The sequence below is a fragment of the Aphelocoma coerulescens genome, chromosome 7 (assembly GCF_041296385.1).
Source record: "Aphelocoma coerulescens isolate FSJ_1873_10779 chromosome 7, UR_Acoe_1.0, whole genome shotgun sequence".
Taxonomy (NCBI): Eukaryota; Metazoa; Chordata; class Aves; order Passeriformes; family Corvidae; genus Aphelocoma; species Aphelocoma coerulescens.
Genome location: NC_091021.1, coordinates 13,431,808 through 13,456,068, shown reverse-complemented (window position 1 = coordinate 13,456,068; position 24,261 = coordinate 13,431,808). Strand labels below are relative to the sequence as shown.

Here is a 24,261-nt window from a genome sequence, read left to right as displayed (position 1 = left end):
TTCATGCTAGCATAAAATAAAATGGTACCTTCAAAGAAATCAAAATCTTGCAAGTCATCGGGCAGCCGCGGCAGGACATCAGAGAAGTCCTCCTGATTCAATTCCAAGTCATGTGGAATGTCTGTGATTTCATTGGCGATATCATCAGGCAGCTCATCGGCACTGAGCTCTGGTGTGGAGGGGCTCCTGAACAGAAAGGAACATTAGTCCCTGGTGTTCAATTCTGCTTCTTCCAAAGGACAACTATCAGTGTATAGCCATCCACAATGGATGCTTCCCCACACATTTTTTTTCCCCCATTATCTAGGAAGAAAATGCTTTTAGGAAGTCTCTTTAGGAAGCTTACACTTAGGCTACTCATTAATTATGTCAGAGGCAACATCAGGAGCCAGATATTTTACCCATCAAACCCAATCATTGCTCAAATCCAAAATGACCCACCCAAAAGGTTTTTTTCAACAGTCACATGGAGATGCGATTTTTAGCCCTGCTCCAGATACTGCTTGGCACAAGAAAGTCACGGCTTTGTACAGTGGTCATTGGCAACACTCAGGCCAGCAATGGGAAACTGGGCAGGAACAGCACTGACCGTATGTGGGGTATCTCTACTGGCAGTGAGACACTGGCAGGCATGGTGAGGTTCCCTTGGGGCACTGCAGGAGGAATGGGTTTCTGGGGCCGGCGTGGGCCTCGCCTTCTCTTCTTCTTGTGTTTTTTGGTAAGTGCAGGTGGCTTTGTTTTTTTCCTGGGTTTCCTCTGCTGCTGGTGCTGAACTTTACGGGAGCTGTCCCCTCTCAAGAAATTATCCTTTGGGAGCGAAACAATACCAATGGGAGCATATTAAGAACAAGTATTACTTTCCTTGCTTTTTTCACCCTGGCCATTCCACAGACATGTGGAGTGGAATGTAAGAGGGACTGTTAACTTACACCCAGGCACAGTTTCAAAAACTGAGCTGTTGCCTTCCTCATTGACCCCAATGGCAAAAATAACACAGACCAAATTATGAGGTATGGTAAATAGGAGATTGTGCAGTGTCACCTTAAAAACGATCATAGCAAACCCTAACTGAACAGTGCAAAACTGTAACCTTTAGCAGCACTCCTGTAAGTATTAAAGACAAAACGCCGTTGTGAGGTGCTGTTAATCTGGATAATGTGCAGCAGCTGAAGCCAGAATCCTCAAGTGCCCATTGACATAACAGAGGGACAGCACTGAGGAGACGAAATTAATACTGCTGGACGAGGGTAAGGATGTGGGTAAATAATTATGGCCTCATTGCTTCTGAACAGTAGTCACTGACCCACTAAAAAATAAATCAAACCATCATCAGTCTTCAGTTGCCATCACACTGGGAATGGCAGAGGATTGTATTTGCTACAGAAGTAAACCTTGAAAGACATACTGAAAATTGCCTGGAAGAGAGGGAAACCCCATACAGGTCCATGTAGCACGAACCCTCACATTTTAATCCAAAAAACTCCAAAATTCACAATTATTGGAGAGGCTGGACAAAAACAGTAACAAAAAACTTTCAGTAACCCAACAAAACAAAGCAGGCAGTTTTACACCTAATTGAAGGTAAGACAAGAAGTGCTGAAAGAGGGGCAGGACAGAAGTGGGTTTGTTAATTATCCTAAAGGTTTTGTTCTGGAAGATTGGTGTCATAAAAGGAGAGCAGAGGACATCAACTTCATTTCTCCATTCTCTCAACTTGAGGTAGGCTACTGCTTTTTCTCTGGGATCCACAGATCCCTGAAGGAGGTTAAATTCTAACAGTTACCAAAAGATAAATAAAGTGGCAAAACCATTACTTGCATCCTTGTAATTGCTATCTACATTTCCTTTAGAAAGTACTTTGGGCCCTGTATACTGAGAGTCCTTAAGATGCAGTGTTCTAATACCACACTCATATTATATTCAGATCCAAGGACCAGGAGTGAGCCCAAATAAAATGACTGCAGGATCTCTCACAATGATCTTCTATTTCTCAATTCAAGACAATAATCAAATTTCCTCCAGTGAACAATATTCTCACGTATACTTTTTTATATCGTCAAAACTGTGTAAAAGATTTTCACAACATATGTTATACCAATTGGGAATGTTTGGCAAATTTTACCCTTTTAAGAATAATAGTAGCAAAAAACAAGCTCTTGTGTTCATAAACTTGCCAGTTGTCAAGGAAGAGTTCATAGGAAGACTGGGGTTAAAACTCCTGGTCATCTCAATACACAAATCAATACAATTATGGCTTTGTACTTACCATTTTTTTGGCATGTTCTTCGCACAGAGGTGTCTGATGTGTAATGTCAAAAACTGGCACAGAGCACTGTTGACCATCTGCAAACTTGGCTGTGCAACTCGAGAAGAGCTGCTGAGAACGGTTCAGTAAGATATCTGTGCATTTCTGCATCAGGAATAACACAAGACAACAGTGGAGGAACGCCCTTTGATTTATCAATCTCATAAAGATCAGAGCCTTCAACTCTATCTGTCCACAGACACTATTTTTAATGAGTACCTTAAGACTGCTATTCAAGTTCAAAGCTAGGTAAGGCTCAAACCCAACTTTTAAAGTGAAAAAACTGCATTCATGCAGAATCTCTAATGATTTTATTATATACTGAGATAGTTTTATAAAAGCAGCCATTTCACTAATGAGTTCTTAGCAAAAAGAAGCCTTTTCCTGGAGCCTAATCAATAGATCAATAGTAGCAGTTGGAACAGTGTAGTCAACAGGACTATTTCCTTACAGACTAATGACAATCCATACCGAAACATTAAAGAAGAGTATTTCTTAATTCAATCTTTTAAGGTACATTCTTGGCATTTATCTTTAGAGCACAGACAAAGAAGTTTCAAGATCCTTCCTGCTCCTCTGAAAAAAAGATGTGAAAGCAGACAGAAAGGTCAAGTAAATCCAAATGTAAGCTTGCTGAGATTTCCTTCAGAAAAATTCCTAGCAGGAGTAAAAATGTTTCCAGACTTACAGCAAATCAAACAGATATTTCATTGTGTCTTTTTTCAAGCAACATTAGAAGCACTCCTTCTGTTTTGAACAGTTGTCAGACCTCAACATCACTATGTATGTTCATAAAATGTTAAAACAAAACAAAAGGACAAAGAAAATGAAAAACCTGCAGAACAATCCAGATAGCAGGATAGCAGACTTGGATGGATGGGTCAGAATCATTTTAGAGAAGAAAATACAGAGAGAAAAAATGGGCATACATGCAAAATCACTACTCTTGACTACCCTGCTCTACACATACCAACAAACAAGACCACTTAAAATTTAAAAAACACCCCAACAAAAAAATCCAATCAGAATCATGAGGCAAATCCCAAACACAGCTGCACACCATGGTGCTCTCTCATAGAGGTTTTGAACTGCTCTGCAAACTGCTTTTAAGTGGCCTGCAAAAAATCAACCAACAAAAACAAGGCATCTGCAAAACAAAAAGATTGAAACGATGCTGCAGCCTGGTAGTAGCTGAACGTATCAGCACTAGTCACTTTTAATATCAAAACCAAAAGCTCCAACAAAAGGAGTCACCCCAACAAAAGCACCAACAATTCTTCAGGTAAAAACAAAAAAGACAAAGTCTGTAGAATTTTTAAGTACTACAGGTCATAAGTCTGCCTTTTTATAGCCTTCAGAACCAAAACTCACATCTAATGTGCTCTCTCCTTTCTGCGATCTTCAGCCATTGACTTTTAACACCCTTTCCAGGCTTTGCTTGACATTCCAAGTACAGGGAACCCTTTCTCATCAAGACTATGAGGTTCTGTGACTCCTTCTATTCTTCTTCTTTGAACAACACAAAATATGATTTCCATCTTTCTAGTCAGTGTAATCCATCTTTTTATACTATGTATAAAAACCTTTTTCCACAAAACTGCCACAGGAAGGTGGTCTAATGGAACCTACAAATAGCTGCATGAAAGCCAAGAGGCTGAAAGCCACATGGTTTGTACCAAGTCATTGTGAAGGATGATCATTTTGTAAAGGTTTCTTGCACACACTAAATACAGCTTACAAAGTAAAATGATGTTCCCATTACAGATACCAGTAGCAAACTACTTATCTTCACTGTCTACAGACCCAAATCACACAGCCAAATTAAAAGCAAATTGACAACACACTAACAAATAGGTATTTCTGTGTAAAAACTTATTTGTCAATGCAAAAATCTAACAAACAAAAAACCCCCAAAACAGAACAGCTTCCACGCCTGAATGCAACTCCCTAACAGAGTTAAGAGGATACGCTGAAAACAGTGCCTGGTGAATGGAAGGGCCTTGTTAGTGCACTGCTCTCCCTTCGAAGTTCCACTGCAGATTGTTGGTTCTGCATCTCTCTGCCTTGCTTGGCTTGTGCTGAAAAGAAAGCATGAAAGAGTTTAGAGACAAACCCCCAGCCTTGGGTGGTTACTTAACACAATTATTATACTGAATGTGGCGCAGTAGGATGAAAAATTGTAACACACGTGTGTGTGTGTCATGATCCAGATGGGTGCACACTACTACCAGGCTCTACACAGGGACACAGAATAGATGTCAATGACAGGTGAAGGTGTGACTATAGTAACAAGATTATTGCTTATTTCACAGGGCCTTAATTGTAATGAGAGGTGCTATGTGCTAAATATTACAACACCTTGCAACAGAGCCAAGGGCAGCAGTACGTGAGTGTCAACACAGATGACCCTCAAAATGAAGTCGATCTTTAGAATTCAATGTATTGGGTATGCCTAGATGGGAGTCAAGTGCACTTCCAAGCCTGTTCATAAATCAAAAACATGCCGAGCATCCCCAGAGCTTACATGCAAGCATGTGCTCAGACAAACTTAGACTGAGCTCTGGAGTGGCAGAGCCTGAGCGTGCTCAACATGGATAAAAGCTCTCTTTCATCAAGGTGCTACAGCCCAATCCACCAGCAGGTGCCCAGAGCTGGGCGTTTCCCCAGCACAACTTCTATGCTTTGAGCCTGAGCTGCAAGCAGGCGACCAGACAGCAGTGTGGACGAGCACTCAAGCATTACACAGCTCGCTTGGGGTTAGCCTGCTCTCCAGGCATGTGTCACCTTCATGGAGACAAAGCTGGCGATTCCAGGGCTGACTTGCACCTCTGTACACGTTGTTTTCTAGGTTGACAAAAAGCTGTCTGTAGCCTGACTGTTTTCCTTCAGCCATTTCTGTCATCAACTGCATTTTGACTGAGCAAAGTTAGCAGTATTACTCCTGTGAAAAATTTTGTATCTGAAAAGACTCTGTGGTTACTTAAATTGACCAGAGCAGTGATGACAGACATACCTGGCTTTGCTGGTCTACCCAAAACAATGTAAACTTTTTTGCTTAATAAAGGGCAAAAAAAATAGGGAAAAAAACAGCAAGAGCTTGTCACTTCAGGTGAAGTTTTGCTGTAGTTTAAGTTTGGAGAAATTTATACACAACTTTGTAAACCAGTAATGGACTTCTACGTTACACCTCAGAGCAGCTCTTCAGCATCAGTCTACCTCCCCAACAACAAACCCTCCAACTCTCATGAACCACATCCCACTGTCAAGGAACAAAAACATCCCATTAAACAGAATATACTCTCCGTACCTAGCTCCAATCTGCATCTCATACTATCCACTACACCCCACAGTCACACATCCTGTAAAGCAAAACCACAACAGCAAAAGGATGCTTCTGATACCCTAAATGTAACATCAGGGTTCAGACTTAGCCTATTCCTGCACGAATATGAATCAACCAACTCTCCATATGCTGAGAGCTGGAGGGATATTGACATTATCTAGAAAGAATTCCCGCAGAAGGTAACCTTCAAAGTTGTTAGAAGTTATGTATTTTGTTGCCAAGTTTTATTTAATGTTAGATTGAGTTAAATCTAACAAAAAGCATGAGCTTAAATTTGGTCTGCTGGGAAGATAATTAAGAGGAGATACAGACTTTTCAAAAAAAGCTGTCTGAAAAATGAAATCTGAATTGAAGCAGTGAACTACAGACCAGACTACACACCTTCTACTGGCATAGTAAAGTATCAGATATTTGGGCCCAGATACTGCTGAACAAACTATCCACATTTTAAAACATAAAGCTGGAGAAGGCCTGTCTTCATGGAAAACTCTGTATGCCCCATTTATTTCACTCCACTGACAGGCATTTATGTGTCATGGTTTTTCTGCCTTGTGCATGATTACCAATTTCAGAGTTCATCCTTTCAGCTGCTGGATGCTCAGCCCATCTCCACCCTGGCCCAGCCCCAAGTTCCTGCAGTCACAGTCCTGCAAGTCTAACCTGGTACAAGCACATGTAGCCCTCCGGAGTTCTTGCATGAGCTGCCCTGTGCGCTCCGGCTCTCTGCTGGCCGCCTGCAGCAAGGCCTTCCGGAGCGTGTGCCGGCATTTCTTCTGGCGAGATTCTGCCCGCTCCAGGCGGCAGAGGTGCTTGTATTTCTGCTGAAAGTAAGTGCAAAGTCTGGTCACCCTGGAACTCCTGTCATCTGCATTGTCATCATCAGACCTGAGGAAGGGAAAATAAAAACAAATATGCTTTAAGTTACTACTGGTTTTTTTTTTCCCCACTAAGCTAATTCATCATTTTAAGAGAATTGTTAAGTTGGCATCCATCTTCTAGCCACGCAAACATCCAAACACTGAAATCAGGCAGGGATGCTTGAGAAATAGTAAGAGGAGGATTCCTTTTAAATTCTAAAGGTATTTGCCTTTCTTAGTATGTCATTATTAGAGGTTACATTAATTTATCATCAAGTCTGACACATGTAAATGTCTAGAGCGTGCTGTTCAAAAAGAAATCTATACTGTTAACCTTTATTTACTGTAAATGTCTCAGCAAATGAAACCAATGCTTAAATCAAAGTGCAATTAATGGAGAGGACAAGGGTGGGGAGCTGTGTAGCGGAAATTTATCGAGCAAAGATCATGCTGGAGAAGATGGTCAAATTCTAACAAGTACCAAAACTGCTGACTTTTTCCAATTCCTTTTATTCTGCCAGGTGGTGTATTCATTTTTAAACCAAAACGCAGATTAACACAGCTAACAGCTGATACTGATTTCCCTGTGTTGCAGAGTTGCAGCTGAGTTACAGTACAATAAGCATAGAAGAAATTCACATTTCACTCCAAAGATACTGAGGGAAAGATCAGACCAGGGCTAAGCAATGACCAGATCAAGGACTAATCCAACTCTTTGTTTGCTTAAGAAAGCCCTTCTCCATTTATCTTGGCTCTCTGAATGTCCAGGCACATATCAACAAGACCATCAAACCATGTCAACACATTCAGTTAAATGAAGTAAAAGGCATGAAACCGAAAATCATCACTGGAACTTGTTAAAACAACAAGGTCCATGAAGCTACCCAGAAGTTCTCCACAACAAACACTAGTTTGCAGAATGAGGTTTTTGTTCATGGAGTGACAAAATACACATGCTGAATCTAAGCACACTCTCTGTTCAGTTTTTCCTTTAAGTTTTTTCTTTAAGAACAGAGAAACTTTTTGCCAACTTTCCTATCTGTAACACAAAGAAAGAGCAAAGGAAAGAAGAGAAATCCAAACAAATGAAGCAAATGAAAAGCTCGCAATGTTCAGAGCCTGTGGGACTGCATGAGCTGACACCCAAACCTGTGCAGAGCAAAGGAGGCCACCACTGAGATGCAAGAGATGTGAAATACCAGCCATGATATTTACTAAATAAAGTAAGATCCAGAAATGCAGACAGCAGATCTGTCCCCAAAAGGCAATATACTGAAGACCTACTTCATCTCCTGGAAACTCTGACTCTATTTATGCACACACCAAATGGAAGAGACTGCAGCCATCTCCACTACGGCTTTCCTCGAAAACTCCACAGCAGCAAACACTGCCTCTGGCACAAATGCACGTTTTTATGAAGTTTTATGTAAAGTCAACCATACTGTGTATCTTGTCTGTTAAAATAGATTACAGCTTATTTTCAAGAAGCATAAATTAAAAGTAATTAACCTCTGCAATTACATGCTTAGCAGCAGATGTAACCTGTTAAAAATATTTAACATATGTAATGTTTAGAATATTTTTACATTGAAAATTAAAAGAAAATACACTTTTAAGACCTCTTAGGAAAGAATGCTTACTGGGGAAAACTACCTGTTTATAAAAAATTAACTGTGGACTATTCAATTTAGATTTTCCTTTTTCCAATGTATTAATAAAAGAGGAATACATGGATAGCGTATAATATTTATAGGTAGGTTTAAAATGTTAGGTATTTCATTACTGCTCTAGGCCAAGACTTTAAAACAAAGTTACTGATTTAATTTTAGATATGGTTAAAAATTAATATTAACAAGAGTATTCCTTAGGGGAAATAAGTTTCTTTTGGGTGGAAAGTGTTTTTTAATGTACATTTCTCTATATTTGAGACTTTTTACTTCTCTCACATTGAAAGAGCCAGAAAAAAATGTCATTTTTTGCTAAAATATTTTTGATCTTCAGTTTATGAGATCTTTTTTAGAAAGTGGATGAAGACATATATCAAAGGTAAAGAAAGAAATCATGCCTGCAGTGGGCAAGGGCTTATTTTGAGCCAAACTGTTTCTAAAAGCCTGTTCAGAACTTTGTTCCCAGGCCAGTAAGATTAGCCAAAACATTTATATGTTCAAAGAAACATAAAAATATCAAAATAAAACCTCCCTTTTTTTTTTTCAATAGGCAAGTCATGAAAATGAAAGATACTTTTATTGTTGTTCTTTCATAAACAAGTTTGCCAAATTCTATTTATTCTCCTAAGCTGCATAAGGAACCTCTGAAGTTCAACTTAATGTGTGGCATTTCATTTTTACAAAGATTTCTGAAAGTGCACACGAGCCATTTGATAATCCAAAATGTTTTTTTCCCAACCCTTCCCTTTCAGACTGTCATGTGGAAACATCAGGGGGATTATTGCTGAGTGTTCATGAAGAAAACAAAGACAGCACGAAGCAGCAGAAAGGAAGAGCAAAAGGGTAGCACAAGCAGCCAGGCACCACCAGGGAACAAGGAGAACATGCTCTCTATTCTGAGACACCCCAGTAACTATACTTCAAATCCCTCCTTACAGAGCGTATTGAAGAACCTTCCCTTCTTTCTTTTAGTTATTCTACTTATTGGGAGTTATTAAATCCAACTTTTGACAACACAGTATTGATATTTGATCCTTTGAGCGAGCTGGTATGAGGAGGGACTCGCACTCCTTTTTCAAACTTGCTACTTGAAATGTTTGCTTTATCTGTATTTCAGTGTAGGAAGTGAAAAAACACTTGTTAAAAAGTCATTTGTTTTCCAGTACTTTCTAAGATACCAGACTCAGTAATCAAATAATCTAGGGGGAAGTTTCAGTATTCTGCAGCATGGAACAGCCCCTGCTTTCTCTCCAAATTGCTGCTCCCACAAGGGATTCCTCCCACCCCAGCAACCTTCCCTGCCAGCACCCAGCCTGCACTGTGCCCACTGCCAACTCCTATGATATTTGAACTCAAACATTTGTGCCTGCCTCGAAGCACTGCATCCCGAAATCCTGGGAGCATAGTAACACAATTTTTCAAAATTAAAGCACAGAATAATAAAAGCAAACATTTGGCCTGCGTTTCCACAGATGATTGCAACAATATGAATTTTGCAGATTAAAAGGCCAGAAGGCAAGTGAACCAAAAAATGTATTACTGTAGTCATGGTTTAACCCCATCCAGCAACTAAGTACCACAGTGCTGCATGCTCCCTCTCCCAGCATGCTCACTTCTCCCTGTTCCCACCAATGGGATGGGGAGGGGAATCAGAAAAAAACCACCTCATGGCTTGAGCTAAGAATAGCTTATTAATGAAAATAAAAAAAAATATAATACTACGATTTACTGTAATGAAAAAAAAAATAAACCCCAAGAAACACAAGTGATGCCCAACCCAACTGCTCACCAGACACCGACTGATGTTCAGCCTGATCACTGAGTAGCGATTGGCCTCTCCCAGCCAGCTCCCCCCAGTTTATGTACCGGCCATGGTGTTCTAGGCTGTGGAGTATCCCCTTGGCCAGCTGGGGTCAGCTGTCCCAGCTGTGCTCCCTCATGGCTTCTGGTGCACCCCCTCTCTGGCAGAGCACAGGCAACTGAAGTGTCCTTGACTTAGGGTAAGCACTACTTAGCAACAACCAAACCATCAGAGCGTTATAACACTGTTCTTGTACTGAACCCAAAACACAGCACTGTGCCAGCTACTAAGAAGAAAACGAGCACTATCCCAGCCAAAACCAGGACACTGTTAAGACATTAATTTTAAACACATCTGGTGAATTTTTGAGAGTTTAAGTGTATCACACGAGTATCACACGAGAAGTTCAATAGAGGTTTCCCCCACAATCACACAAGAAGAAATGCTGAGAACCAGCTGTCCAGTGAAGCAGAAATTAACTGTTCACTTTCTTTCAATAGTCCATTCTGAGAATCATTCCTCCCACTGTCTTCCATGGAGTCAAAAGGAAAAGGACAGAATGGAGTTAGTTGGTGGGGACCACAAGCTCAGACACAAATGAACAGAGAAAAAAGAGCTTTAATTTTACTATGAAAACCAGCAAGTAAATCCCGTAAGTTTAGGTATGTGACTTTAGGAGTCACCAGTCTGCGCTGCCAGATTAGCAAGTTACTTTGACAAATCAAATCTCCCCAGAAACAGCCTGAACTAATTCATCTTCAGCAGCAGACACACCACACTGCAGAAGTGTCAAAGTGAAACATTTCAGGTAATAAAAACTCCTACAGAAGTTTGCAGAATAGGAGCTAAAGTTTTAGAAGGCTGACATCAAGTGAATGCTTATCGATAATCAAAATTAGTACAAGTTGTTGAAGAGCTAACACTGGGCAGGCTGATGGAAGTCCAAAAGCAGCCAGTTGCATACAAAAATGTATCCATCATGCATAGTTAAGACAGTATTTAACTGAGGTGCACAAAGTGCTAGAATGGAACAGAAAATGTCAAGACAAGGTATTATTTTCTCTCAGTATGTGAAAAGAGTAGGAAGAATCCAAAGGAAGTTAAGACAAACAGAAGACAAAACACACAGAGACGACCTTTATAAGTTGACCAAAAAAATAGGGATCTATGGAAGAATCAAATCAAATGTCAAAGAAAGAAGAATGCAAGGAAAGTTATTTAATAGATATATCTGCTGTGAAAAATTATGTTTGATATAAAAGTCTGAAAGTCTGTTCATGTTTTCCCAAAACACTTTATTTAAAAGCTGCCTTTTAAGTTAATGTTTGTGAGAGCTCTGTAACTGCTGATGCCCTAAAAAATGACGGTCACTCATAACAAAAGAAGACCCTTTTATTTTAAAAAAAGTGGACTCTACACACTCCTTAATAGCTTTGATGCGCTGAAGACTCTCAAGATTTAGCATCCTGGTGTGTGTCCTGACAACAGATACAGCTTTGTTGTTCACCTTGAGGAAAATCTTCAGAGATGTCAGGAAATTCTAGTAAGTTTCAGAATTTGTAACAACATCATAACAACAAAATAAGGTTTCATTAACATCATTATTCTAAGTGTGGTAGTTAAAAATTTAAAATATAAGGAAAAGTGATGGTATCAAAAAGCCCAGTTGCATAGTGAATGAGAGTCAGGTTACAGAAACAAATTCTACTGAGACCCCCATTTCTTTGTTAACAACATATGACAGTTTTGTTATAATACTATACTTGGGATGCTTTAACTGTGCACCTTCAAATTTACATTAATAGACATATATTATCATATCCTGTTGTAAGTTTAGATTTGTGACTTAGCAGTATATGGAGAACATCATAGGCCTTACTGCACCAGCAGCTAATTCCTGCTCTGCTTATCCTTTTGATCCCATAACTTCCTTTCAATGCTCACAAGTATTGACAGAGGTTTATTCAACACTCAATTACGAAAAGAAATACCATGGCCTTTAAAAAAGCACATTAAAACAATAGCCTACATAATTATCATAAGAATTACTGAGGTAAATGTAGCAAGTTTGCTAACAAAGTTATTCACAAACAGTAGGAAAGACAAGAAACCAACAGCAACCCCATTTGATTCTAATTCAGGACCTCCAATCATCAAGGCACACAAGTTCATGAATAAATCCCACTAAACTCAATTAAATTTAGGCTAACAAGCTTAAATCCTTTCCTGATGCATCCTTCTGATAGCAGACTGCACAAAGGTCTCTAAGTTAGCTGGAAACTGGGACAGAAGGTGACAAGCTGTTCCATAGCTCTTACAAACAAATGAGTTCAAACAATCCTTTGTTTCAGCAAAACACTTGAACAAGTGCTTAGGTTCCACTGACTCCACTTGAAGTGAAACTCACATTTACATGATTTATTCCATCAAGGCCAGCATGAATACTAAAGAATCATACTCACTCAGGTCTCTCATAGCCGAGGCTTTCTCGGATAGACCACGCAACCTGGTAAGGGGAGGTTTGCTCTGAATCCTCCAACTCTTCTCCACTGTCTTCAGACCAATCCAGCCCTAAGGGAATTGAAAACATGGAAGTTGGATGAAAAGAGCATCTCCCTTATATAAGCCTCTGAGCAACCTAAGGCACAAAAGATGACTGTATAGCATAGTTGCAAGCATAATTACGTTTGATTAAATCATGCAGTATTCTCAACTACACAGGAAAAGCTACAGTAACAGCTCTGTTCTAAGTGTGGTAGTGTGCAAACAGCTTGCACTGATTTTTGTCATAACTGAGTTTTCTTTTTAAAATCCTTACTGGCTTCTTTATCTATAAACAGTGGAAGAAAAATCACCAGCTTTCTTACCCACAGAGAAGTACTGCAGTTTTCATAAAAGTATGAGGTAAGAGAGAAGTCCCTGTCATGAAGAACTGACTACTTGGTAAATTTTAATACTATATGATCTAAATAGGCCAATTTCATTTCTGTTTATATTCTGGCCCCTTCTCTGTGCCAAAACATAGAAGAATATGAAAACTATAAGACACAGCAAAACGGACAGAGATAGATACACAGCTACCCAGGATGTTCCTCTGCTCAGTCTCTGTAATTGCCTGCCAAATGCACATATTAGCATGAAGAAAGAGCTAAAGGGAGAGATACAAACACTCCTGCACTTTCACCAAGCAGCATGTTTTCACTTAATGATGATGCAGTATGATCAACTTAAGGTGTGCTCCAGGAGCCTCAGTTAGTCAATCTACACACAGCTGTTGAACAGGACAGCCAGAAAGAGGCCATTAAGTTCTCAGGTGGAACATTTTATCTGGAACTTCATCTTTTGTAGCTTTTCCTACTCTCTCTCCCACATCCAGTGACATTCTTGCCACTTTCTTGCAGCAGATGGGATAAAATCCCATTGCTGTATTTACAAGCCAGCATTTTTCTTTTTCATTTTCTTGTGTGCTCCTTGAAAATGGACAGAGTTAAGGAGCATTTCATTTTTGCTAAAACTGAACAACTATATCTGAGATGATTCTGAAGTCAGATGCTTTGAATTTGGGAAATGCATCAATCAGTACTTGGTCAGATACTTTCGGAGTTAAGACACACACACACACACATATGCTTGGAATACATCTTCATCATATAGAACCAGCACTTAAACATGAACCACACATACAAGAAACCCAAATTTTCAGGAACTTCAGCATCCTACCAAATTTATTTTTTGCGTTTATTTTTAAGACATACATTTGAACTAAATTAAGATACCTTAAGATATTTGATAAAATGTCAGAATTATACTTTCAACTTAAATGTTTCTTTTTCCTGTTGTTCCTTCCATATGGGAATGAAAAAACAATTTAATCATTCCATAAAGATGTCCACAATTGACAACCACACAACAAATTGTTTACCCAAAGTTTAAAAACAAAATCAGAAAATGTGTTGTTTTGCTTCTCCTGGGCACTGCAGAAAGCAAGGAATAAAATCTAATCCGGATCCGGCTATACTGACACTGAAGACTGCAGTTACTTTAATATCCAGTTTCGTGGCTCTGATGTTGGTACACATAAAACTGGCTTAATCTTTTGAAAGATTCTGTGCAGTCATCTCTAGTACTGCTCAAATATAGAGAAGAAATCCTGAAATTCTCTGAACTGGCATAACTAGTCTTTAAGGCTTATAATGAATAAATAGCAAATAAATTTTCCACTCTCACGTAATTAATATGTAAATTCCTTTACTTTGCCAAATATAAACTGTTCTAAATGCATCCATGTACTGTTATGCACCTGCCTAACTGTATGTGCATAAGTCTAACTTTTTTATTTTTACTGTGCCTCTTTTTTAGGAAAACGTATTCTCCTCACAACTTGAGAATGTAAAATATTAAACAGAAAGGGATCTTTCTACAGTCTTTTGAAACACAGGTCATTTTCTAAGCTATTGAGGTCTGTGACACTCAGAAATGCCTCTGGAGTTGCCATTCCTCTAAAGATCTGCACTGTATATAAGACCATCAAAGCTGTCTTCTGAAGAACAATTTCCTTTGGAGACATTCTATGGGATGCTAATTATCTTCTGAACAAACAGTCAAAAACTATCCCATGAGTGCTAAAGGGCAGATTTTAACAGCAAATTAAGAAAAAGTTAATTGAAACAGCAAAAATTACCAATGTTTGCAATTAAATAAGACATTATATAGGGAATGTCCAGATTTATTTGAAGTCTTTTCTTATTTTAAACATCATAAATGGTGTTCCTCCTTATATCACACATATCCTATTTCCTTTTCCCTGCCAGTATCTTACTTGTTAGAAATGTACAATCTAAAACTAAGCAGAAAAGTAACTTTGGAGGGTGAGGAAGATAAAAAGGACAGATAGGTGTGCCTAGGTCTATATTCACAATCAGACAAATCAGCCACAAGGTCAGTGGCCTTTTCTAGAGCAGTACTACCATAGCACCAATTTGGTTATATTTGCTTACATTTTCACAAGCAGCTATTGATTATGATATGTAAGGGGAAGAGTATTTCTGCACTGGTATGCAGACAAGACTGCATCCTTCCAACCACCTTCTGTAGCAGTGCTGCTCCCCTGCAGTGGTCTTTTCCTTTTGTTCATCCATATTCTATACATAAATAGGGCCCAGTCAAGAAAAATTCTCATGTGTTCCAATTTTCCAGTCAAGTCAACTGGAAATTTGAATTTGCAGAGATTGATGGGCCAAATCGCCAAATTTTTCCTTATGTTCATTTTGTCACATGGACTTGTCACACACCTTGAAACATCTACCAAGAATCTGTCCACATATATATTTCTTTTCCACGGGACTCCTGGTTTGATATAGGCATGTTACAGTATCCCCACTGTCACAACACCTAACGTTCAATCTAACTTTGTCCACTCATGTAGGTACCACCAGTGTCACCTTTACTACTTGAGCTGCAAACCTTCTACACGAGGTCTCTATAATCCAAACAATGTTTTCTACACCTCAGTTTGATTTCTCAAATGGTTAACAGAACATTAAGAAGGACAAACAACTAAAATGCCATAAACCACCTGTGATGGGTCCAGGCATTCCCTTCATAGACAACAGAGCTAAAGAAAATGCCAAGAGATTACGTAGCTCAGAGTTATTTTGTAAGGGCCACACAGGAATGCTGGACAGGGCTAGGAAGACATTCCCCTTTAGTCTTTCGGTTTCAGGTTAAAAAATACAGCTGCAGTGCATCTATTGCCTACTCACCTAAATGAGGAAACAGATCAGTGTCCAGCTGCTGTTTTCGAGTGCACAGTTTCACCAGTCTCTGTAGCCGGCTCATGCAGGAAGAGTGCGGAGAGAAGGCTGTGGCTTTCATGAGGACCCGGTCAGTCCTTGGCGGGTCCGTGACAGGAGCCCTGGCGGGTGGCAGGAGAGGCAGAGGTCTCTTGTTAGACAACTGCCGCGCTTGTGCTATAGTGTGTGTGGTGGGTGCCACTCCCTGCATTGGTAGGCTGGTGTTCAGAGGTTGAGGTGACTTGCAGACTATGCCCTGCGGTAGCCCTGTCGGCTTTAACGAAGCTGATGAAGGTGGCAGATGGGAGTGCTGCTGCTGCAGAGGCTGCTGCTGCAAAGGTGCAGGAATGGGGCTAAAGTGCTCTTGGCGAACTTTTAAAATCTCTGTCTCTCTCTGGCGCTGCCGGTTTTGAGCCAACTTGCTCTGCAACTTTTTCTTCACTGTTGCCCCTTTCTTTAGGTCATCATCCTCCTCATTGAAAGCAAAGGGGTCTTCTAATTCTGCCTCCAGGTAGTGGAGAGGAAGCCTTGCCCCTGGAGGGGAGAGGGACATCCCATCCAGCCCATTGGGCATCTTCAAGGCCAGGGTGGGCACTGTCAGACTGAAGGCCATAGCATCCATCTGATGCCTGACCTTTACCTCCTCTATGGGATCATTCTTTTTCTTCCTCTCCTTTTTCGGTATAAAGCCAAGTACCTGCAGGTGGCTGTTGCAGTACCTTTCAAAAATAAAAGCAGTCAATTATTAACTAAACTCCCATAAGTAAAATCTGAAGACATCATTTAACAGAAACCCACACACACATCTCAAGCAAATATAAATAGAAACAAAAGAGGTTTTACAACAAGTGTACGTAACTGCTTCTAATACAACAGGTAACTGTGGTTCTCCCAAACCCGCAGAAAAACAACTTATAAGAGTGACTATTTCTAATCTTAAGATGTAAGATTCTTCATTTACTATTCATAGGAGAATCACCCACAATCATTCAAAATCTTAACTCTCTAATAGGGTAAATAGTCAAAAACCAAAGTGAACAAAACAAAGGGACAGTCTGATACATAAAGCAGCAAGAACGCAAACCATTAACTGATGATTTCAAAAGCTCCTAAGAAAAAGTACATTGAAGACTACTTCCTTTCATTTGCCTGTTCTTTCAGTGGAAGTAGTTAACATTTTCATCAACGCATACATAATTATTATTATGAATTCCACTGTAGTAGGGAGCAGTTTCTGATAAGGACAATCTCAGTAGACATCTGCTGTGAAGGATCACTATTTCCACTTACTGAACAAGTACCATAAATACTTAAATTCTGTTTTAGTAGTTTAATATGAAGAATTTTGATGCCAGAGGATTAGCCGAATGTTCTTCAAATAAAAATCTAGTTTAAAACAAATTCTCTGCTGCCAGAAAGCATTTACACAATGCCAGGAATACGTATACATACAATCCACAAACGGATTTTAAGTTCTTCTAATATGAAAATCTTTCAAAGTTATTATATTAAAAAAAAAAGCAAAGAAGTCTTTGAAAATTTGTCATGAAAGCTAAAATAATTATAATTTATGCCACACGTAACATACTAAAAAGTAAGCAATTCAATTTTGTCTGACTGGAACCAGCATGTGACAGAAATTTAGGAACCATGATGTGATCCTTTTCCTGTATGCCACAGGCAGGCACTCCTGCCTCTGTAGAATCCACCAGCAGTCAGATCAGAACTTGCCTTTGAAGAATCCCATCTATAACTTACAGCTTATAGATGACCAAAGATACAAGGAAAGAGTGATGTCTGCATCCAGGTAATTATGGACCAGATAGTAAAATACTCATGAAGGTGTTCTTTAAAATCTGATCAGTATGAATCTGAGAACTGTAAGTTTTGTTGAACAAATAGGTTAAAATTATATTATTTCTGGTCTTCATGGAGGAAAAAAAATGGCAGAAAAGCCCAAAACAACCCCCCAAAAAAGGTTTAGCACTTTTGTTTAGACACTTTCAACTTGTCTACCCATTTCTAAAGAAACAATGTGTGAACAGCTCTAAAGGGTCCTTAAAAGGGAAAAAAGAGAAAGCAACTTCATATATGCTCTTTAATGGTCTCCATATATGTAGCTTCTTGAGAGACCCACATTCCTAAGGTTTCACAAATCAGAAAAGGCTGAAAAGTACTGCTATTTATTATTGCCTAAATAATTTCTTCATTACATTATGTTTTAAGTAATAAATAAACCTAGATGAGGCAAGCTAAAAGCCAACAACTTGTGCAGTCCTTATTAGAACACACTGGAATACTGTAAATTCATACTGAGAGATGAACTTCTAAAAATAAAGTTATATAATGAGGGCTCAATAAAGCTTTCCTTAAAGTCAACAAGCACTGTTTCCATATTTAAAATTAAGCCCTATTAAAATATTTTGTTTGAACAGTTACAACAGCACTTTTAGCATGACAGAAGAATAAAAACCAATAAACAGACAAAACAAACACAACGGAATTCTTTTCCCTCTTATGCCAATATAAAGAGTATTTTGCTCAATGGAAATGCTTCCCTTATATTGTTCAGAACTTAAATTACTGTCATCCTGTGCTTGTGCTGATGTGAGGAGGTAGAACTGGATAGTCTGTTTTCATTACAAAAACAGTAAGAAAAAAAAATAAAAAAGGTGAATAAGTCTATGGAAAGGTAATAAGCTTGCTAAAATTCTCAGAGTTTTAGGCTGTTAAGGGTTTGGCTTGTTCATTTAACTCTAACAGAATCATTTTTATACGGCAGAGGATAAAGCTTTGGCTCTTAGAGCTGACCATACTGCATCACTAAGAGCCAACTGGCTCCTCTGGACACAAACCCACAGATGCCAGGCTACAACATTCAGACTCCAGTACACACTGACTTGGCTCTGTGCTTTAGGCTCTGTCAACTCCCCATCTTCCAGAATAACCAAGGCTGTTACACCTTGGACTAAGAGGAGTAAGAAGTAACCAGGAAGAGCAGTTCAGTCTTCTCTGGGTAAAGAAGACTGCACACAAGCAGTTTTGGCTAGGCATAGCTCCCACTAGCACCAACTCAGCCTTAACCCAGTCAGGCTCTCGCTAGCCCTGCGCACAGCCAGGGGGGCACGCACACACATTTCCCCATCCTGCACATTCCAGGATGGCTTTTTAGTTGGCCCTGGCCTAAACTGGCTCTGACTTCACACGGTGCTGCAGAGTCTGCATTAGTAGTTCAAGCTCCATGGAAGTCAGATTACTGGGAAGACAGGAATAGAACCCACAAGTAGCACAGGGCTTTTCATATAGCTCTGAGCATGCAACCCATTAGGGTCAAGCTGGCCCTACAAGAGCCAATCCTGATGAGCCTGACTTAGAGGCTCAGCTTGTCACTTCTATAACCTGTCTGTGAGTTATGCTCAGCTGACAGTATCACAGTAAGTATCTAATACAGTTTATTTTCCCCTTCCTCATTCAGTGCCAAAGGCACTTATTCTGTGCAGGTAAGGTCAAATGAAGTCCACACATATGGTGGGTTGATAACCATTAAAATTATCATAACATGAGGCACACAAAATGTGGTGGGCTCTGAAGGCTTCAGCTGGACAGTTTCCCACATCCACTGGGAAGGCAAGAATTCAGACAGTGAGGTTTTTTACCTACAACTGTATACTGCTTCTTAGTACACCCCAGTTTGGTATCAATTTCTAACACTTACTTAAAAGAAGATTCAAATAAACCGGGGAGCAGCTTGTATATTAACAAATTATTTAAAGATTCTCCTGAGTGAGGAGAATTAGAGACAAAATAGTGTTTAACCCAAGTAAATTGCAGTAACCCTATATTTAAAAATCAAGTTGCATTTCATTATCTTTGTGTGTATCTGGCTAAGAAAGAAGTAGGAGATGTATTCAGAGAAAACAGAGATATAAACCCCATGTGTGTATCATCCCAATATATATACATTCTTTAAAAAAACAAGATAATAGAAAAATCAGACTTCAAATGAGGCAATGAAGTCAAGCACTATTAATATATTTAATTTGTAGAACTTTAATGGTTAATAAGAAATCTAATAATATGGCACCATATTAACCATCTTTGTGGCTGGTAGCATCTCATTTGTCTGGGGTCAAGTGGTAATTCTTTTCAATTATCTGTGGACAGACTATGAAGCTATTGGCATATGATGTATGCATCTTCTTGAAACACTTTTTTTTAACAATCTCTAAAAGTATAAAAGAAGATAGCTGTCAGAGCATCATACAGCCTGCTTCTGATCATGTACAGTTACATGTCTAAAACTGACAGAATGACCATCTGACAGTAATTCTGTATACAGAAAATGAAAAGCTATGAGTGAAGAACTCAGACACTGCAAACATCTTTATATTGAACGGAGTGTGAAAAAAGTCTCCTAAGAAACAGATACAGGTTTGCTTGCCAAAAAAAAAGAAGTTTAGAACAGCCACAGTCTTATCACTAGCATTCATTAAATGTTATTGTTAAAATTAAACTCTGCCCCAAGAAACAGTCTTTTAAAATATTCTTTCAAACTATCACATCCTCTCATTTGAAATTAAAAGTTTATTTTCTCTTTCAGACACCTGCTGTCCTCTTCAAGTACTGTAATGTGACACTCGACATGCAATTGAATTATTCTAATATAACATACACCAGATGTCATGACCACACTTCACTTTAAGTTGAGAAAAATCAAAAAGAACAAAGTGTGAACTCAATTCAAGGTGTAAAGAAAAATCACAAATTCCATGGGAACATATGAGACGTAAAAAAATGTCATTAAGTACTATTACTTCTATTGTTTTTCAGTATGACCCCTGGTAAACAGGAACTCTGGCTCAGTCAGCTCTTGCATTTGAAATTACAGTGTACCATTTGTGCTAACAATTTCTATGACCATTTCTGTGAGCTTATTTCCAAAGAGCCTCAATTGTACAGTAGCAAAGAAACACTCACCGACTGTCAAATTACAGCTTAAAGTTATTCATCTTGTGCCATTTGAGCATTTGCCCTACAGCTTTTGACAAACATTCATGTTTTTTTCTCACTTCATCAGTCTCCTCAGCTGAAATGGCAGGTGAAGTGCAAGTTAATTTAGAGCACAGTCCAACTGTTGTTTCAGACAAGAGAGGGAGCTGTGAGCTGAGAAGGAAGTTATATGTAGGGCACAGTGGGAACACTGCTAATAACGCAAAAGGTTAGTGAATGGCAGCTAATAATGTGAAAGGTCAGTGAATAGTGGTTTGATTTTTTTTGGCATATTTTGTTCATATTTTATGTTTAAAAAAGCATTTCTATGAGAATGAGCCTCAGATAGTTAACACACATTAATAAACACTGTGTTACTGGCAAAACCTGCAGTGACAGCTCTGAAAAATAAAGTTATATATCGACAGCAGACAAGATTAGACAAATTCTGCTACTTCAGCCCAAGCAGCACCAATGAGACTGGTGTTCAGGAAGTCTTAAAGAGCAAGGAAGAATGCCCTTGTGGTTACAGTATGGGCTGTAGTTCAGGAAATCTGCTTTTAATTCCCAGCTCTCAACAATTTCAAGGACTATCTTTTGCAAGGAATTTAATACATGGGCACTCTGGGCATCTTCATTTGGGCAGGGAGGGGGACAAAAATAAGGGAAGCAAAGAAGAAAGGGAGCATGTGGCACCTTCCCGGCTGGCTCATCCGTTATCGAGTAATGTTTACTTTATTTCAGTAAAATAACACTACAGATCAGTATCAAATCACCAACAATGAATTGTAATTCTGGATTTGTCCCTATGTGTCACTGCTCCCCGTATCCAGAAGATAAGCATCTTCAACTGCTTGTCCTGAAAAAGCAGATGGAAGCGTGCTTTTGGCACTGCTGGCTAAACAAGAAGGCCTTTCTAAGAGCATGGACTATGAGTGACAAAGCAAATGAGTTATAACAGCTGATATTGTGTAGCAGGTTTGATCCACAGTTTATAGTGAATTTGAGAAAAGAAGTGAACTCTCCCATAAACTTCCTTGGGATTAAGTTACTGCCCTCTCTCTGAGTACTTGACTCCCACAGAAAATAAAGTTTACTGCTCTTAAAACAAAATCCTCAAAGGAACATCCTGGAATACAATTCACGCAAGCCAGTTCCTCCCTCATCCTGAAACCAGGCAGCAACTTAAATAAAGCTCAAGCCTCTGTCCCAGCCACTTCCCCCTTTGCAGATAGGAAACCACAACTCACCTACGGTCCTCAGACTTGGGGATAGGGTTGGTGCAGCGTTGGCTGTTATACTTGGCCACATATTCACATTGCTTGAAGGGGGCAGTCTTGTCCTCCAGAACGTGTCTGATACAGAAGGCGTAGCCGTTAAGTCGCCTCTGCTTGCACAGTTTGGGGCTATATGAGCACAAGGGCTTATTGTCAACCTCAGAGAAGTGTATGTGTTTGCCTTCATACATCACGTGACTCTATTCCTTGTGAACATCAGCTGAAAGAACCAAAATATTGAGACAAATCACAGAAGGGAAGAAAAACTGCATTCAGTTCTAGGTTATGTGTTTCATTTTAGCCGGAAAGAAGGACCCAAAACAATACCTGATTTTAAATCTTCTGTACCATGTCAATGTTAAGAGAGAGCCCCAAGGACACCACTATCCTGGAATGATGATGAACCAAGATGAAGCAGATTGTCTAAGGAAAATATCAAAAGGGTCAATGTCAGTCAGAATAAAACAGATATTACTACAGTAAGTAAACAGGCACATGTAGTCACCGAGCCTGTGGTTCAGCTAGCATCCAATAAAACAAATCCATAGCACAACAGTTTTCAATCAGTAGTCATGGATCTTTGGAAAACGTGCAAGAAATTACTGGGGGAAGGAAAATTCTACTGCCACCACACTTAAATCACTTAAACATAACTTCACTCATCTACCAGAAGGTGATTAGAAGCTACAAGTTTAAAAAGGTTAAGTGTCAGATTAGATCACTTGCTTTCAGAAATCAAGCTGAAAGATGATTAACTTGTTTGATTGCAGAGGGTTTACTTCAAATATTTTTGCTTACAAAACCACCAGAGACTGTCTTTGCTCTGCTAAATTATTTCGTCAGTCAGTGCAACAAAGCTTTTTTTTTTAAGAAAAGCTTTCTTTACCACACCTGATGAACAGTCTTCAGATCTTGTAGCGGCTTACAATTTCTGCAAGCATCCATATGCAGTCCTTCCTGAGGTCACCATGGTTCATCTCCATTTATCCTACCTCACTACTTATTTTAGGGAAATGCAGGCATTAATATACGTCAAATTAATCCCATCAATGCCAGGAGGGCTGAAATGTCAATTCAGCAAGAGGCTGGTGAGTTTTCCCCCTAAAGTAGATTCCTACAATGCAAATCCATGCAGCTATAAGGTACTTTTTCAGTTCCCAACATTATGAAGGTCTTTTTAAAAAAAACAAACAAAACCCCCAAACCATCCCAAAGTAGTTTCAAATAAAATTAACAGTACATAAATTCTGCAGCTACTCTGATGCACTAAACTTAACCTGCAAAAGGTAACTTTTATTCAGAAACGTCATCCTGAAGCACTGCAATGAAGTCTTTTAAACACTGTGTATTCATTCTGTACTCAGTTCAGTTTCATATGTTTTATACAGCAAGGAAAAGAATGCTCACAGAGGTGATATTCAGAAAATATGTAATAAATTAGAGGCATGTAACAATTGTACAGATTATCACCTCAATGAACTTACTTGTTCCCAATGCCCAAAATGGCAAGAGTAGGATTGCAAGGAGGAAGTCTATACAGACTTTGCAGGAAAGATGCACTTTCCTCATGTAAAGGTAAAAGCCTCCACTTTCTGCTGTAAAAGAGTACCATGAGAAAATGACAAAGCACTATGGCACTAGGGGATCTAGAAAAGCAAACCACCCTATCCCGCAGAGTAAATGGCATAAATCTGGCCTTCATTAGCATATATCTAGCAGAAAGACAGAAGAGTACTAAAAAAATTTAAAACACACTTAAAATTCTTGGAACAGCTTCACATGCACATGTACAGCATACAGAGCATATAGAATGGAGACAGGTGCTACAGAATGTAACTACTGCAAGCGACCTGAACAGTCATTTGACAATAATGATAACTTTCTATTTCCTCTTGATACACATTTTCCCCTTCCACGCACACATGCAAGCAGGCACCCCCAGAGGCAGCGGCCTTGCACTTTGCTTACACCAGACAGTCACAACATAAGCACAGATGCCTAGTCCAGTTCCAATAGCTTTCCCAACTTTTCTCAAGGCATAGAAGCACATACACTATATATATATATTTGAAACCAATTACTGGAGTATGACTTTCCACATTACATCAGTCTTGGAAAGTTCACTGTTGACTGTGCCCTTCAAAAACACAGAATAGGAAGAGGGAACAATCTCTTCTTTAGCATGTTAAGGACCAAATAATCCTTTCAGTTACCTTGGCTCAGGCAGATA

The 24,261-nt window shown here is 39.2% G+C and overlaps 1 protein-coding gene across 4 annotated transcripts in view; it reads right to left on the bottom strand.

Annotated features, from left to right (window-relative positions):
- Positions 1–24,261, bottom strand: part of INO80D (INO80 complex subunit D) — a 46,655-nt gene that overhangs the window by 14,571 nt on the left and 7,823 nt on the right. For 3 of the 4 annotated variants that reach the window (XM_069022257.1, XM_069022255.1, XM_069022256.1), the window contains 9 exons: positions 22,359–22,454; positions 22,005–22,251; positions 15,736–16,484; positions 12,436–12,544; positions 6,309–6,533; positions 4,274–4,383; positions 2,267–2,400; positions 590–807; positions 29–186 (listed from right to left, as the gene is read on the bottom strand). In XM_069022257.1, coding sequence (XP_068878358.1) covers positions 29–186; positions 590–807; positions 2,267–2,400; positions 4,274–4,383; positions 6,309–6,533; positions 12,436–12,544; positions 15,736–16,484; positions 22,005–22,222 — 1,921 coding nt within the window. In that variant the 5' untranslated portion in view covers positions 22,223–22,251; positions 22,359–22,454. The remainder of the gene's footprint in view (positions 1–28; positions 187–589; positions 808–2,266; positions 2,401–4,273; positions 4,384–6,308; positions 6,534–12,435; positions 12,545–15,735; positions 16,485–22,004; positions 22,252–22,358; positions 22,455–24,261) is intronic. The other variant, XM_069022258.1, reaches the window with a different exon arrangement.